Here is an 18218-nt window from a genome sequence, read left to right on the forward strand (position 1 = left end):
ATAAATACAATTAGCCCTAGAGTCTCCATGTACTAATGGTAGGGAATATAGATTGTAATCTCCACTAGGACTGAGACTGATGTGAATGTTCAAATATTCTCTGTACAGCGCTGCAGAATATGTGTGAGCTATATAATAAACTGTTAAATAAAAAGCACCCTGCAAGAAGAATGATTTATTTTCCCTTTTTTTTTTTTTTTATCTGCATCATTTACCAGTAGAGCAACCGAAGTGGTGGAATGCCGGGTTCCTATAGCATTGTGTACGGTGGTGTCAGACAGAGATGACTCATGTAGATGAAGACGTTGTACAGTAGCCCTGGGGGAATGCAGGTCTAGTCTTCAGCCAGAGCAGCTGACAGGCACTGAAGCCCATCCTGTATCACACATCTGTGCTGGATCCCAAGAAGGGAGTACGGTAGGGCGGAGTGAATACGTTGAAATTGAGATATTCAAAATTGGCTAGTGTGGAAAAGTTGTGACTTGATCTTAATAAGAAATGTACAAGAGCGTTTTGCTCTGAGTCCATATCTTCTGTTCCGGCAGGACACCTAAAGTTTCGCGTTTTAGATGAAAATAATGAAACGTATGAAGAAGCTCCGATCTAGTTAAAATTATGTCAAGATGTCTTAGAGTGGTTCATTCATATACTTTAGCATAGTAAAAAAGAGTACGAGCTTGTCCTAGTGCAAAGTTACTGAGTTTGGTGAGGGAAAAAGATCCCTGATAACTGACCCGTTTTCATGGTCACAATTGTGAATAATGTGTGTTGTCACCCGAAAGTTGTGTTTGTTTTGTTTTTTTGTTTTTTTTGGAGAGGATGCTCTGACGTGATCAAGAAAAAAACTTGGGGCAAAAAAATAAAAAAATCTGGATAAATCCCTATTTTTTGCCCTTAAAAGAATAGTGCACCTTTGTGTCTTCTAATGTACTGAATGCTACAGTAAGTTCAGTAAACACTGCACCTAAATAACAGTGTGTAATGCATTATTTTAAACACTTCTGTTTATTGTCTTTAATTGTGGCAGTATATTTTAAACATGAATTGGTCTGAAAAACAGTTTTGCATCCCCTATGCTGGAAACATGATTGGGCTGCATTAGAGCATATAATTATGCAAAATATTAGCCAATATATTAACAGTAAAATGCATTAAAGTGCAAAAACAAATCTAATGTTTAGAAAAATAAAATCAAGAACATTGATCCAAAAATAACAAGTTTCAAAGATGTTGCACATACAGTATTGTCTTCTTATTGTTTTTTTATTTTGTGTTTTGAGTTCAGTTTTATACAAACCACTTGTGATTGATGGCCACTATTATTAGACTGTTAAATTGGGTCAGTAAGCACATAAAAAGGAAATAAAGTATTGCTGATCAATCCTGCCTAGTAATTAACACAGTGATTGGCATATACGCTATGTACTGCTGGACACCACTGCAGCTCTTAAATGGTAAATTGCCGTTTTCCCCCACTATTTACCATTTAAGGCTGCAGTGGGAAAGCACCAGAGTTGATTTACCGATTAAAGTTAACCGGTATTTCAACCCGTTTAAAAAGCAGAGTCCTACACGTTTTAAATACCGTTTTTTTAGGCAGTGGGAATGCCTCTTAAACGGTATTTAAAATCCCACACTACTTCCCCCTCCCCTGATACTTACCTGCTTGGGGGATCCGGGCAGCGGGGTTCATGCACTGCTGAGGAGGCAGCGGGGTTCGGCGTGGGCACAGTACTTTGGGTCCCTCTGCATGCTGGGCAGTGGGGTCCATCCCCGCATGGGCACTGTTCTGTGGGTGCTGGTGGTGCAGCAGGGTCCATTCAGCGTCGGGGCAGTCCCTGCAGCTGATGGGAACTAATAGTACCCAGTATGCGCATGTCTAATGAGCGCCGTGCATATCAATGAGACGCTCATTACATATGCACAGCGCTCAGTAGACATGCGCATAGTAGGAACGATGAACGCATCGCATGCCATGCACCCGATGGCATGCGACGCGATTTTGACCCCCTATACGATCAAAAATCGTATAAGCACCCTAAAGGGTGCTTTTGAGCACCCTAATGGGTGCTTACAATGTTAAATGCACCCCCACACTATAAACGTGAACCCGAAGTGTGGCGAGCGCAGCGAGCCCGCGAGGGGCGGCTCGCTCGCCGCTCGCCACGCTTCGGGTTCACGTTTATAGTGTGGGGGTGCATTTAACATTGTAAGCACCCATTAGGGTGCTTTACATTGTATAAGCACCCATTAGGGTGCTTATACAATGTTTAATCGCATCGCATCGCATCGTATGGCATCGTATGCCATACAATTTCAAAATTGTATGCCATCGTGCACGATCGCATACCATCGTATGCGATGGGCGCCGCCAAAATACACAAGTACCGGAACTATTAGTTCCCATCAGCTGCAGGGACTGCCCGGACCCCGAATGCACCACCAGCACGGTGCCCATGCGGGATGGACTCCGCTGCTTCCCCACTACCCAGCATGCAGAGGGACCCCAAGTACTGTGCCCATGCGGGACCCCGCTGCCGCCTCAGCAGTGCATGAACCCCACTGCCTGGATCCCCCAAGCAGGTAAGTATCAGGGGAGGGTGGGCACAGGGCAGGTACCAGGGGAGGGGGAGTAAATTACTGGTTAATTACAGTTTTGTAGCTTTCACAAGGGGGTTCAATGTGAAAGGTACAAAAACGGTAATTAACCAGCAATATACCGTTTACTACATGCAGTGGGAAAGGGGTTAAACCTGCTTTGACCCGTTTAAAAAACCGGGTCAAAGCAGGTTTGGCGGCGGTGGGAAAGCAGCAGAACTCTCAATAGCATATCCAGTAGACTGTTATTATTTACAATACACACAATATCCCTTATGCAAATATCTGTTATCCAAATTATTCCAAAAACCAGACATTCCAGAAAGTGAATAAAAAATTCTTACTAAAAGCCTCACTGGGGACATGACCTGTAACTGGCACTAAATATGTGCAAGACAATGATTGATAGGTATTTGAGTTCAGTATCTGAGAGAGTACACAAAGTTTGTTTCATGTTTTAAAAGCTTTTTTATGCACAAATAAAATATTTGTGTGTATTTCATGTGTTTGTACAATATAAATGGAAGATACATCATTGAAATACAGGTTGAGTATCCCGTATCCAAAATGCTCGGGACCAGGAGAATTTTGGATAACGGATTATTCCGTATTTCGGAATATTTTAATATTTCAATGATGTATTTTGAAGTATCTTGCATTTATGCTGTATAAACACATAATATACACACAAATATATTTTATTACCACATAAAATACACACAAACATATTTTAATTGTTCAAAAAACAAGGTTTCAAAACGTGAAACAAAATGTGTGTACTATCTCAGCACTGAATTTGAATGCCAAGCAATCATTGTCTTGCACATATATAGTGCCAGTTACATATCATGTCCCCAGTGATGCTGTTACAAATGTCCCCAGTGAGTTTTTAGCAAAAAAAAAATTTTTTTTCACTTTCTGGAATGTCCGTATTTCGGAATAATTCGGATAACGGATATTCGGATACGGGATACTCGACCTGTATATTCTTCTGAAATACGGAATAATTTGTTATCCAAAATTCTTCTGGTCCCGAGCATTTTGGATAAGGGATACTCAACCTGTATCTGATTTTAGAATTCTGGCTTGACAGTTGCTGTGTCAAAGTTTTGCATAGCATATGGGTGTGGTATGGGTGTGAGTATTTCTCCACCAGTGCCAAATTCCCCACATTGCTCTCCTGGTACATGCTCCAAGCATAGGGGATGCAAAACTGTTTTTTTTTTTTTTTTTCAGATCAATTTATGTTTAAAATAAACTTCCACAATTAAAGACAATAAACAGAAGTGTTTAAAATCCTGCACCTAAAGAACAGAGTGTAATGAATTGTTTACTGATCTTACTGTAGCATTCAGTAAAGAGTTTGTTGGACATTAGAAGACACAGAGGTGCGCTATTCTATAAATTGGCCTTATTGTCAGTAAAAGAAAAATGGATGACCATCAATAGTCAAACTATGTGATGGATGATCAAGGTTAATTTTACCTATCGATGGCTGGTCGCAGTATCACGAATCGATGGTGACTGTACCGATGGCCATCCCTAGTCTACAGCAGTATACATAAATTGGATTTAATTCACCAACCAAATCCAAAAGGAGGGGGAATTTAATATTCAGAGTTATGTTACTTTCCAAATTATGCCTTCCCTTTGTATTACGCGTTAAGGATAAGCAATCGCAACGGCATGTTAAAAAAAAAACCCTGCCACAAAACAAAGAATAAACATACAGTAATAAAATGTAAATATTTTAATGGTAAGAACACAATACCTAGTTGTGACAAGTGTTAAACCAAATCCCCTGGACAGTGTTCTGGGGTGGACACAGCGTGTACATAAAGGTTACAAAAGTGACACTATCCCTAACACAACTGCTTTATAAACAAAAGGTCACAAATGTTCTGATACAGAAACCCAATATTGCACACGTAGGGGGCAAGGACAGGAAGTGGGAAGGGGCAGGGTAGTGATTTTTTGATACCCCCCGATCTAGCACCCTGAGAAACGAAAACGATAAATGCTGTAACAGTAAGGTTAAAACATCACAATACACTAGTACGAGGCGTCACTGTGTGGTCTACTTAAGCAGAGGCAGCCATTTTGTGGGGCCGACCAATACTCACATGAATGCACTTTATTTTTAACAGGTATTTGGTGACGTCCCTTGTTCCTGAGTGCTAGGCGGACTTATAACGAGCATGGGTTCAGCCATTTTGTGCTTCAGTGACATCACCACATCCTAACTTACAGTTTGTGCCTAAGTGACCTCATCGGGTGCATCCATCTGAATACTGATTTTTCCCACAGAAATGGCTGCTGCAATTGTCCGTAGGGGACCACAAGACATTAATACTGTGACAACTGTAACGCACGGTCATGTGATATGTATAAAAAGGGACACTTCCAAATCTTAAAAAAAAAACAAAAAAAACAATGACTTCAAAAACAGTAAAAAAAAACCTATTCTGGTGGAATTACTGCAGGAAATCAATCTGTCTTCATTGAAAATTGCCAGACCAACAAACAAATGATTAAGACATAATATGAAGGAATATCCGCATTTGTTTTTTTGACCTAGTAACTTTCCATGATTCGCCTGATCAGTATAAACCAGCGACATACAAAATAAAACGTAAACTAGTTTTGCTAGGCGATAACATACATACAATGATACACCGGGGTGGTGATGTACAACATGTATGTCACTGAAACATTTTATCCAATCAGATGGGAGCTTCAGAAGGTTTAATTGATCGCACCAACTGTGTGTTTTTTAACAGACGGGGTGTAGTGTCATCTCCAACCCAAACCACATAAACACATGCAAACCACCATATGGGCCTTCATCTTCTCAGATCAAGAGAGGTGGGTGTGACAATGTGTCATACACACAATGGGGTCGGTAGGGCACGGCCCAGCTTGATGGTACCACGTGGGCTGTATTTTTAACGCTTATAAGACGGAAATTCAGGTTTCAAAGGATTTATTCTGTGCTCTGCAGACGTATTGCTTCAAAGTCACTGCAATTATTATTCCCTGATTGCGGAGATCAGCCGTGGTTCTCATCCTTCACGCCGAGGACAGAGGAGGGAGTGTAAAGGCGAATTCATCACATTCGCTACAACTTTTACACAGATCACCATTTTCCATGATACGGTTTCTCTATGGGCAAAAGCAACTTGCTCCCCCGTGTGAAATTAATATCTTTGATTGTCGAGCAACTGTGTTTAATTTAAAAAAGGAAAATAAGTCCGACCAGGACGCTGCGCTGAAAAGTGTCATCCCTTTGTCCCAGGTTTCCTTATTCTCGTTACAAAAGGAAAAAATAAATTGTCAATAAATTAAAACTACTAAAACCATTGAACAAGTTGTCTCAATGAAACCCCAGTAGTAGCAGGGTAAAAGGGATATCACAAAGTTGTCCCTTCACCTGTTTCCTAGGCAGCCATTTTGTGGCTAGGGCTAATATTTATATGTATTCACCCTCATAATATCTAGTTCCTGGTAGGTTGTACGTTAGATCAGCTACAAAATGTTGTGTCCCTGACAGGTTATTATTGAATAGGACCACTTTAAAAGCAGCAAACTCTCAATCATAATGGAGTATTTACAACTACAAAATGGCCGACGTCAAAACGGATGTACTAAACAAAAAGGTCAAGAGTAAACCTTTCAAAACCGGCAGATACATGAAGATGACATAACGATCCAGTGTAAACATGGTTTAGCACTTGAATAACACCATGGGCAAAAAAAAAAAGCATTAGCTCGTCACACAATTTATATACAAAAACACCTCTTCTGAGGTAATTACTAACCCTACTGTTACCAATTCACAGGTCTAGCTGTACTAACAATGATAAATAGGATTTGAGTGAAAAGGCAGGTCTCTCTGTTCTAAATAAGTCATGTACATATGTATATATACACTTTAACATGTGCCCACGTCTACACAGCACACAACCTAACGAGGATAAAAAAAAACAACAGATATTGCTTTACACAACAACATGTGATAAGACCAACACTAGAGAGGTGGACATAAAAAAAAAAAAAAAACACATGTAAACTAGCCCCAATTTCAGAGACCAAATGTGCAAAAGCAGGAACAGCCGTATGCCCTACAAGATCTGAGGGGGGGTAATGAAAGCCAGGGCAAGTCAAGAGCCATTGGAACAAACTGGAGGACGTCAAACGAGAGCCGAAAAACACAGCTAGACTGGGATTAAGCACAGTGAGCAGGTCACTAAAGGGTGAAACGCGTTAGCTGACCAACAAAAGTTGGAATTCATGAAGTACGTTATGGAGTTGGGTCTAGTCCAGAGCTTGCACTCCTGTTCCGTGTTCAGAAGAGGTCTCTGAGAATTTAGGAAGGAGACTCCGCTCTCCGTAACGGTAAGGTTTCCCCAGAGTATATGTTTAGAACTAAGCTAGTGGTTATACTAGCAGGAGCCTGGTAGAAATCAATGGGCCATCAAGGAGTAAGGCTTCTTGGAGGAGCGGGGGACAAGGTGCCGTCTTCTCCCAGAGAGGGAGGACAAGGAAGTTTTAGGATTTTCGGTAGGAAGAAAGAAGTCTCTTTTTTTTTAATGGGTATCTGCCTCCTGTTACACGGCCGTTTCTTGGTCCTCCCTCTGAATCATTTGGTAGTGCTGCCTGTTCTCCAGGTATGCCGCCAGCTCTGGGTCCTTTGCTTTCTCGGCGCGATTTTTTGGGGTGTCCCCCTGAAAGACACAGAGATGATATCAAGAGAGGACTGCTACAGACGGCAGTCTGAGGTGGTCCAGCCTGTGCTGCTGGAACTGATAAATGTACCCATGGCATCACTAGGATACAGTGAAAACCTGCAATAGTTCCCAAACTCTCTTGTCAAGTCCAGGTTTTAAGGATGTCCATGTTTGAGCACATATAGTTAAATAAAATTGACTGAGGTACTAGTGAAGCCACCTCTGCTCATGCATGGACAGCCTTGAAGACTTGTGAAGTTCTGCTTTACAGCAAGGTGAGGATAAGGTCTGCATGACACGCAGCAGGAAGCCCTGTTTAGCATCACAACAGGCGCTTCCAATCACCGTGCTCTGCCAAGATGTACTCAGCTCCACTCCCCACTTATTCTGGCTTTATCTTCTGTTACTCATCTCACAGTTATCGCTACTCCAAGAAAATGAGTCATCTCATTACCCAGAATTACATGAGGAAGCCGGGGAAGGATTTAGGTGCAGCATCAAGGATGTTAGCCAAAGGGCAAAGATTAATGACTAAATGTAATATATACTGCATAGTCATGTGTGTGTGCACTGATGGGGGATACAGAGATGCAGGCTCAGACGTGTGCACAGGGGAGTGGTACTGTGGTGCAAAGGCAGACATGTGCACCGGGGAGCGGTACTGTGGTGCAGGGTCAGACGCATGCACTGGGGAGAGATACTGTGGTGAAGGGTCAGATGCGTGCACTGGGGAGTGGTACTGTGGTGCAGGGTCAGACGCGTGCACTGGTGAGGTACTGTGATGCAGGGTCAGACGCGTGCACTGGTGAGGTACTGTGGTGCAGGGTCAGATGCGTGCACTGGTGAGGTACTGTGGTGCAGGGTCAGACGCGTGCACTGGTGAGGTACTGTGGTGCAGGGTCAGACGCGTGCACTGGTGAGGTACTGTGGTGCAGGGTCAGACGCATGCACTGGGGAGTGGTACTGTGGTGCAGGGTCAGACGCATGCACTGGGGAGCGGCACTGTAAAGCAGGTTCAAACGTGCACAGGGGAGTGTTGCAGGGTCAGATGTGTGCACTGGGGAGTGGTACTGTGGTGCAGGGTCAGATGCAAGCACTGGTGAGAGATACTGTGGTGAAGGGTCAGATGCGTGCACTGGGGAGTGGTACTGTGGTGCAGGGTCAGACGCGTGCACTGGTGAGGTACTGTGGTGCAGGGTCAGACGCGTGCACTGGTGAGGTACTGTGGTGCAGGGTCAGACGCGTGCACTGGGGAGTGGTACTGTGGTGCAGGGTCAGACGCGTGCACTGGGGAGTGGTACTGTGGTGCAGGGTCAGACGCGTGCACTGGGGAGTGGTACTGTGGTGCAGGGTCAGACGCGTGCACTGGGGAGCTGTACTGTAAAGCAGGGTCAAACATGTGCACAGGGGAGTGGTGCAGAGTGAGATGCGTGCACTGGGGAGTGGCACTGTGGTGCATGGTCAGACGCGTGCACTGGGGAGTGGTACTGTGGTGCATGGTCAGACGCGTGCACTGGGGAGTGGTACTGTGGTGCAGGGTCAGACGCGTGCACTGGGGAGTGGTACTGTGGTGCAGGGTCAGACGCGTGCACTGGGGAGTGGTACTGTGGTGCAGGGTCAGACGCGTGCACTGGGGAGTGGTACAGGGTCCGATGCGTGCACTGGGGAGTGGTACTGTGGTGCAGGGTCAGACACATGCACTGGGGAGCTGTACTGTACAGCAGGGTCAAACATGTGCACAGGGGAGTGGTGCAGAGTGAGATGCCTACACTGGGAAGTGGTACTGTGGTGCAGGGTCAGACGCGTGCACTGGGGAGTGGTACTGTGGTGCAGGGTCAGACGCGTGCACTGGGGAGTGGTACTGTGGTGCAGGGTCAGACGCGTGCACTGGGGAATGGTACTGTGGTGCAGGGTCAGACGCGTGCACTGGGGAGTGGTACTGTGGTGCAGGGTCAGACGCGTGCACTGGGGAGTGGTACTGTGGTGCAGGGTCAGACCCGTGCACTGGGGAGTGGTACTGTGGTGCAGGGTCAGACGCGTGCACTGGGGAGCTGTACTGTACAGCAGGGTCAAACGTGCACAGGGGAGTGGTGCAGGGTCAGATGCGTGCACTGGTGAGAGGTATTGTGGTGCAGGGTCAGATGCATGCACTGGGGAGCGGTACTGTGGTGTAGGGGCAGAAGTGTGCACTGGGGAGCTGTACTGTAAAGCAGGGTCAAACATGTGCACAGGGGAGTGGTGCAGGGTGAGATGCCTACACTGGGGAGTGGTACTGTGGTGCAGGGTCAGACGCATGCACTGGGGAGTGGTACTGTGGTGCAGGGTCAGACACATGCACTGGGGAGCTGTACTGTACAGCAGGGTCAAACATGTGCACAGGGGAGTGGTGCAGAGTGAGATGCCTACACTGGGAAGTGGTACTGTGGTGCAGGGTCAGACGCGTGCACTGGGGAGTGGTACTGTGGTGCAGGGTCAGACGCGTGCACTGGGGAGTGGTACTGTGGTGCAGGGTCAGACGCGTGCACTGGGGAATGGTACTGTGGTGCAGGGTCAGACGCGTGCACTGGGGAGTGGTACTGTGGTGCAGGGTCAGACGCGTGCACTGGGGAGTGGTACTGTGGTGCAGGGTCAGACCCGTGCACTGGGGAGTGGTACTGTGGTGCAGGGTCAGACGCGTGCACTGGGGAGCTGTACTGTACAGCAGGGTCAAACGTGCACAGGGGAGTGGTGCAGGGTCAGATGCGTGCACTGGTGAGAGGTATTGTGGTGCAGGGTCAGATGCATGCACTGGGGAGCGGTAATGTGGTGTAGGGGCAGAAGTGTGCACTGGGGAGCTGTACTGTAAAGCAGGGTCAAACATGTGCACAGGGGAGTGGTGCAGGGTGAGATGCCTACACTGGGGAGTGGTACTGTGGTGCAGGGTCAGACGCATGCACTGGGGAGTGGTACTGTGGTGCAGGGTCAGACGCATGCACTGGGGAGTGGTACTGTGGTGCAGGGTCAGACGCGTGCACTGGGGAGCTGTACTGTAAAGCAGGGTCAAACGTGCACAGGGGAGTGGTGCAGAGTGAGATGCCTACACTGGGGTGTGGTACTGTGGTGCATGGTCAGATGCGTGCACTGGTGAGAGGTATTGTGGTGCAGGGTCAGATGCATGCACTGGGGAGCAGTACTGTGGTGTAGGGGCAGAAATGTGCACTGGGGAGCTGTACTGTAAAGCAGGGTCAAACATGTGCACAGGGAAGTGGTGCAGGGTGAGATGCGTACACTGGGGAGTGGTACTGTGGTGCAGGGTCAGACGTGTGCACTGGGGAGTGGTACTGTGGTGCAGGGTCAGACGCGTGCACTGGGGAGTGGTACTGTGGTGCAGGGTCAGACGCGTGCACTGGGGAGTGGTACAGGGTCCGATGCGTGCACTGGGGAGTGGTACTGTGGTGCAGGGTCAGACACATGCACTGGGGAGCTGTACTGTACAGCAGGGTCAAACATGTGCACAGGGGAGTGGTGCAGAGTGAGATGCCTACACTGGGAAGTGGTACTGTGGTGCAGGGTCAGACGCGTGCACTGGGGAGTGGTACTGTGGTGCAGGGTCAGACGCATGCACTGGGGAGTGGTACTGTGGTGCAGGGTCAGACGCGTGCACTGGGGAGCTGTACTGTACAGCAGGGTCAAACGTGCACAGGGGAGTGGTGCAGGGTCAGATGCGTGCACTGGTGAGAGGTATTGTGGTGCAGGGTCAGATGCATGCACTGGGGAGCGGTACTGTGGTGTAGGGGCAGAAGTGTGCACTGGGGAGCTGTACTGTAAAGCAGGGTCAAACATGTGCACAGGGGAGTGGTGCAGAGTGAGATGCCTACACTGGGGAGTGGTACTGTGGTGCAGGGTCAGACGCATGCACTGGGGAGTGGTACTGTGGTGCAGGGTCAGACGCGTGCACTGGGGAGCTGTACTGTAAAGCAGGGTCAAACGTGCACAGGGGAGTGGTGCAGAGTGAGATGCCTACACTGGGGTGTGGTACTGTGGTGCATGGTCAGATGCGTGCACTGGTGAGAGGTATTGTGGTGCAGGGTCAGATGCATGCACTGGGGAGCAGTACTGTGGTGTAGGGGCAGAAATGTGCACTGGGGAGCTGTACTGTAAAGCAGGGTCAAACATGTGCACAGGGAAGTGGTGCAGGGTGAGATGCGTACACTGGGGAGTGGTACTGTGGTGCAGGGTCAGACGTGTGCACTGGGGAGTGGTACTGTGGTGCATGGTCAGACGCGTGCACTGGGGAGTGGTACTGTGGTGCAGGGTAAGATGCGTGCACTGGGGAGTGGTACTGTGGTCCAGGGTCAGATGCGTGCACTGGGGAGTGGTACTGTGGTGCAGGGTCAGATGCGTGCACTGGAGAGTGGTACTGTGGTGCAGGGTCAGACGTGTGCACTGGGGAAAGGTACTGTGGTGCAGGGTTACACCTGTGCACTGGGGACGGACATGAAGGAGCAGTTTCCGATGTGTGCACTACTGTAGACGGAGGTAGAGGGTCAGTTGTGTGCACTACTGTAGACAGGTAGAGGGTCAGATGCGTGCACTGGGGATCGGTACTGTGGTGCAGGGTCAGACGTGTGCACTGGGGAGCTGTACTGTAAAGCAGGGTCAAACATGTGCACAGGGGAGTGGTGCAGGGTGAGATGCGTACACTGGGGAGTGGTACTGTGGTGCAGGGTCAGACGCATGCACTGGGGAGTGGTACTGTGGTGCAGGGTCAGACGCATGCACTGGGGAGCTGTTCTGTAAAGCAGGGTCAAACGTGCACAGAGGAGTGGTGCAGGGTGAGATGCGTACACTGGGGAGTGGTACTGTGGTGCAGGGTCAGAGCGTGCACTGGGGATCGGTACTGTGGTGCAGGGTTACACCTGTGCACTGGTGACTGACATGAAGGAGCAGTTTCAGATGTGTGCACTGGTGCACTACTGTAGACGGAGGTAGAGGGTCAGTTGTGTGCACTACTGTAGACAGGTAGAGGGTCAGATGTGTGCACTACTGTAGACAGGTAGAGGGTCAGATGTGTGCACTACTGTAGAGGGTCAGATGGGTGCACTGGGGACATTGCTACCATGTATAGCAGGGTCTCTATAGTAAAAATCTCACACAAGACAGAGGATTGCTGAAGAAATACAGGACGCACAGATTATCCAGGTAGGAGAGTCTCAGTAAAGTAACAGGACAATCTGATCAATTACTGGCAAGGGATCGGAGGCCAATGGCCTGCAGACAATGCAGTAAGTTGCGCTCCCTCTCCCATTAGGAGGGACGTTGTCTCAGTACCAGTCTGTGTATGGAATGCACATTAAAACCTGCAGCTGCAGGGGAGGGGGCAACACGAGAGGCAAAGAGGGGGGGGGTGACTGCCTGCAGCTGTCTGGAATTCCTCAGCTTCTGTCGTAACCCCTCTCCCAACACTTCCCGCTCTCTCACCCCCTTCCCCTGTCTGCCTCACACCCCTGGCACTCCCACCAATCACCTCTGCATCAGCAGCTGTCAGTGCTCTGGGCAATACGGGGCGGAGGGGAAGGCAGGGGTACAGCAGAACTCGCTATGCATAATGGGTAAGGATGCTTCAAAGCTGGGGCCAAAGTATCTTAATTGTTTATTTAATACAGTTTCCTGTAAGTGAAGTACCTTGTCCGCTATTGGACATGGAGAATGCGTCAAATGCTATTGGAGGGATCTGAATGACAGGTCAATGGTTCTTAATGAGGGGCGCATGGCTATAAAACTCACAGCAGGATCTTTATGAGGTGCGTGTTCCTATATCATCATTAGGAAAAAGGACGGCACAAGGAAAGATGACTGAAAAGAGTGGTAATGGCTGTGCGTCTACCTCTTTGTCCCCCAGAATGCCGCAGTGCGGCCACACCCGCGTGTCCCTGTGACCAACCTCCTACTTTACCTGCAAGTCTGTTTTCATGAGCGAAGCTCCCGCCTCCACTATGTAATGACAGATGGTGCGCTGACGTAGCGATGCCGCGAGGTGCAGCCCGGTCTCCCCACTGCAACACAGGGAGAGAAGTTTAGAGCTGGCCGTTACTGAGCAGAATTACCCCCTCAGAATTAGACAACAACTGCCCTGTGGACGCATTGAGGGCAGAAATGAGATGTGTTGACAATGCAACTACGGACAAATGAGGCATTTCATGCCTCTGCGACACCATTAGGTCTGGGTGAAAGGAGGGATGTATATTGTTTCAGCCCACAAAACCAGTAGCGTCACATCAGCAGAAAGTGGCCATTTTGTAAGCTCCACCTCATTGTGTCCAGCAGATGTCACCATAGCGACCAACGGCATGAGCCTAAGGTTAAGCAAAATGGCTGCCTCATCGCAGCAGCGAAGGCCTGTGAATCTGCATAAGAAAATGGACGCAATGCTTTCAGTATACCTCAAACGGGGGCCAACATGCCCTCATCTACAACATTTGGATAAGGCAGTACGGTGTAATAAAGCATGTGCATATTGCTTATTTGGGCTGTAGGGTGCACAGATAGCTCTTAGCCTGAAGTAGGAGATAAGAGACCGTCTGCTTTTTGTCTGCCTGTCCTTTAGTAAATACGTTTAGACTTCCCATAAAAGATGTAACTTGCATACAAGTCGTGCCATTTTACAGGTGAAAAGGGCTAGAGCCTTGCAGCCAAGGACAGCTGACTAATAAAATGATGGCTGGGCTGCAAATGGAGACATGTCAATAAAAGGTGTCCCTCGCTGTAGATTGATGTCCCTGAACGGTGCAACGGGTCAATTCTGGCACATTTTCCACAAAATGATGAAACCGTGTGGCAGCCATTTTACTACACTAAAGACTTCTCTACTTATTTATATAAAGAGCATAACTTCGGTAACTAATATCATTAATTCGTCTCCCTATTTTGAAATAACACCAGAAATTTATTTTACAGAATCAAATTAGCTCTTTATTGAATTGTACTACTAGACAGCCATTTTGTGTGGGATATGGACAAGCCTTGCTGCTGCAACCAATCAAGTCACTGGAAACTAACTTAGTAACACAAAATGGTGGCATTCACATCGGGTATGCTTCAGGGCACCTCAGGTTGACACTTGCTTTGTAAAACCAAACTACATTACATCGTCGCACATACAATTTCGCCACTGAGTCCGATTTTGAAATCTCTCTAACACCCATGACTCAGCACAACCACTCACGTTAGTGAATCTCGATAGGAGTTTTGGTTTAACTTACTTCTTCTGTTCAGCAAAATCCAGGATTTCAGAGGGAGCTGCACAATAGAGGGAGAACAGAGAGAACCGTCAGTAGTACAAAATGTAACTGCAAGAGACAGCTGGGGGACGTCGGAGAAAAAACTAGACAGCCGTCCAAGCAGCCAAAATCCAGAGTTTTAAAAAGATAATTTGACTAAGACGGAGAGAATGTGCCGGAGGTTTGGAGCAAGGAATAAGACATTATAAGGATAATTAGCTCTTCTGCTGCCAAGAGTCTATAATTAACATCTGTCCGGTTATTGCTACAGGCAGTTTACATGAGGCCTGGGGCTGGCAGGGAAGAAACAGAATGCAAACATGGGTTGATTACAGTAACTATGTGTGGGTACAAAGAGAAGCAGTGACGGTACGAAGATCCGTGCCACATGTGGGACCAAGGCAGTTGGTCAGCACGAGCGTAATCGGATCATTTGATTGGGTAGATTGAATCAAGCAGGAATCCTGCTCAACCTTTTCCAGTCAGCTCTATAACCCGATACATACCGATCAGATCTTTACAAGACGCCAGAATTGATATAATTTCAGTAACCGCCACCAACATGGCACAGCAGACTGGCGCAGGAAGATGTACGGTTCAAGAAGGGCGGAGGCCGCTGTCCAAGCACTCACCATGCTCAATAATGTACTTGACGATCTCTTTGCTCCCGGCGCTCACAGCGTGATGTAGCAGAGTGCAGCCATCCAAGTCTTGTTGTGTTAGGTTCCCCCCAGCAAGATGGGCTTCACGGAACTACAACAAAAGCCAGAGTCTAGCTCACGTCATCCTGGGTACACTACCAATATGTATTTGTCTGTATTATTCTGATAACGTGCAAACGATTGTAGGTTTCACCCTTAGGTGCAGCGCTATGGAAACACTTTGTGGCAACTAGCAGTGGCTTTACAATGGTGATGCAGCCCCAGCGGTGGCTTGGGAGAGGCGGGGCTTTGTGAGTGCATGGCCTCTGCAGATTCTAATGGGCCTGGCCAGCTGTGTGGAATCTGCTGAAAATGTCCCTCCAAAAATGGCCTCCGCCTTGGAGGAGACAGATGCTAAAAGGTCCTACTAGACAGATGGAGAAATGTTAGAGGTCCTACTGGGTAGCGTTTATCACTACCCGGAAATACGATTACCCACGAGTAACCAGCAAAAAATACTGGCATTGAATAAGAACCCCCTGGCAACGAGCAGGAAACCCCCTGGCAACAAGCATTTCCTGTTGATAAAAAATTATAATAAATGTATGGAGGGGGCAGGGCAGAATTTCTAGTTAAGACGCTGGAATTTAAATACATAAAACATAATATGAATACTGTATTTAGTATCCCATGCTTACCCTTTTAAGATCATTGATCTGAGCAGATTCCAATAAAGCTTCATCTAAAAACAAAGGAACATAACCACAAGTCAAACGGTGGCTACTGCACACAAAGAGAAGGTAGCGACAGGAGACAGGATCCTACTACAGACACACACACACACACACACACACACACACACATACATACATATAGGAGGCTGGACATGCAATTCACACCTACTGTGGTCACCTCTAAAATACAGTATACCCTGTATAAGAGGCCTGGTCAACCTGTGGCTCTCCAGCTTTTGGAAAACTACACATCCCAACAGATTTTGCATTCCCTTTCATCACATCTGGGGCAAGGCATGCTGGGACTTGTAGTTTTACAATAGCCGCCGTATAGCATTCATTCAGGATAGCAAGGTATGTCTTGTATATTTGCACTCACCTGGGTGAGACACTGAGATGTTATTCTCTGTCCTGGGAAGTGAACACAGAAATATCAGTTTTCTTTTCTGTCTCTGAGCACCACAAAGTATAGACTGCATTGGGGGTATATACTGTATATAGTCTCTATACACACACAGTATGTTACCTGGAAGTAGGAATCCATAGACAGTGCAAACAATTTCTACTGTTGAAGCCTATAATGCTATAGAGCAGGGATGGGGAACCTCTGGCCCTCCAGCTGTTGATAAACTACACATCTCAGCATGCCCTGCTAGAATATGCTATTTGGCTATGCTAAATCAGTTGCAGGGCATGCTGGGATGTGTAGTTCAACAACAGCTGGAGGGCCATCTCTGCTATATGGCAAATGACAAGGCATCGTTATACTAAGCACAATCACATCAACGTATTTTGATTTAATTTATTTTCCTTAATAGAATGCCAAAACTCGGTCCCCCAAGGCACCTTTACCAGGGCCAGATTTTCTATCAGGCCCATGACGGGTAGCACTCTTTCTTGCTTTCCTACCTGTGGCTCTCCAGCTGTTGTGAAGTTACATGTCCCAGCATGCTTTACAAACTGACCAATGGGAGGCTACGCGGTGATAGACAGTTTGGCTGGGCCTGTTCTAGATCATCGTGACTGGTTATCATCACCCGGACTTATTATTAGTGGCAGCATATCCTGCAAAGCGAATACTAGGCTACGTAAAGACTCCTCCTAGAAGTGTTGAGACCAAGAATGCTACCAGTTCATTATTTATATAATAGGACATTATATAAACATAGGAACTTCCCCCTCCTGCCCGGATGACTGAGCAAATGACATTTTATTACGCACATTAAGCGCCAGCATCATCCCACAGCGATAGTATCTCCGAGAGCCTCACAAATTCCTTGTGTAAATATGTCAGGGGGATGATTTGTTTAGTATACATTTAAATGAAGAACAGATGGAAACATCACATGTAGGTACTCGGACCACCATCGCCACTCGTAAATCCTCCTGTGTTATTTACATGCCACAAGCTATATACACAAGGATTACGGTACACAATGTAAAGCGTACCTTGGAAGTGGGGGGGGGGCTGTAGACAACGGGCTACGAGCTCCGAAAGCAATGAAATCTAGTTGATTAGCTTAATGTCTAACCGACTGTACCTGTGCAATCTGGAAACCCAGGTATGCGTGGAAACGGCACAAAAAAACGCTTGTTTGGTTGTCATGCCAAGCGGCGAGGGTACAACGTACCTGTGTGCAGGGTTAATATCTGCCGTAGTCATGGAGCTGTCGCTACAGGTCCTGCCCCGCGGTGGTGGACACTTCTGAAGCTCGGGTAAAGCAGGGGAGTTGGGGGGTGAAGACGATTGGAGGAGGGGGAACTGGAAATGTTGGCTGGCGGGGCTTGCAGACTGGTCTTTGAAAGGCATCGCCGGAGAAGTGCCCACAGACTGGGTAATGATCAGCTCCGGGTCCAGGACGTACAGCTCATCCTGACAGATTTCCAGCACGAAGTTCAGGTGCTCCTAGAACAACAGGAGAGCTCACACACAAATGACATCAACGCCAAACCATTCACGCTCGGCGTTCCGGCAATAAATAATAACGGTGCAGCTTATCCGAGCAGAAACCAACAATAAAAAATAATCCCAAAAATTGTATACATCATTAGGTCAACATCGACTATTGAAGGTTGAAAGGGCTTAGGTCAACTCAAGCACGACAATGGGGAGGAGACAGATCTGTACCACTAAATGCAACCAAAATGCCAAATTTAAATGATACTGAATAACAATATCCGTTAGTCCGTTACGGTGAGACTGAATGTGTTCCAGACTCCTCTTTGACCTGCGCACAGCTGAGATGGCCATTCTGTGAT

The 18218-nt window shown here is 47.4% G+C and overlaps 1 protein-coding gene across 9 annotated transcripts in view; it reads right to left on the minus strand.

Moving 5' to 3' along the window:
* Positions 1 to 4333: 4333 nt before the first annotated feature.
* DGKZ (diacylglycerol kinase zeta) overlaps positions 4334 to 18218 on the minus strand; it is a 125374-nt gene continuing 111489 nt past the window's right edge. For all 9 annotated transcript variants that reach the window (XM_083164500.1, XM_083164501.1, XM_083164499.1 and 6 more), the window contains 7 exons: positions 17591 to 17865; positions 16339 to 16370; positions 15924 to 15967; positions 15217 to 15337; positions 14567 to 14603; positions 13261 to 13360; positions 4334 to 7322 (listed from right to left, as the gene is read on the minus strand). In XM_083164500.1, the coding sequence (XP_083020626.1) occupies positions 7206 to 7322; positions 13261 to 13360; positions 14567 to 14603; positions 15217 to 15337; positions 15924 to 15967; positions 16339 to 16370; positions 17591 to 17865 (726 nt within the window). In that variant the 3' untranslated portion in view covers positions 4334 to 7205. The remainder of the gene's footprint in view (positions 7323 to 13260; positions 13361 to 14566; positions 14604 to 15216; positions 15338 to 15923; positions 15968 to 16338; positions 16371 to 17590; positions 17866 to 18218) is intronic.

This window comes from Crinia signifera, chromosome 11 (genome assembly GCF_055691185.1).
Source record: "Crinia signifera chromosome 11, ASM5569118v1, whole genome shotgun sequence".
Lineage (NCBI taxonomy): Eukaryota > Metazoa > Chordata > Amphibia > Anura > Myobatrachidae > Crinia > Crinia signifera.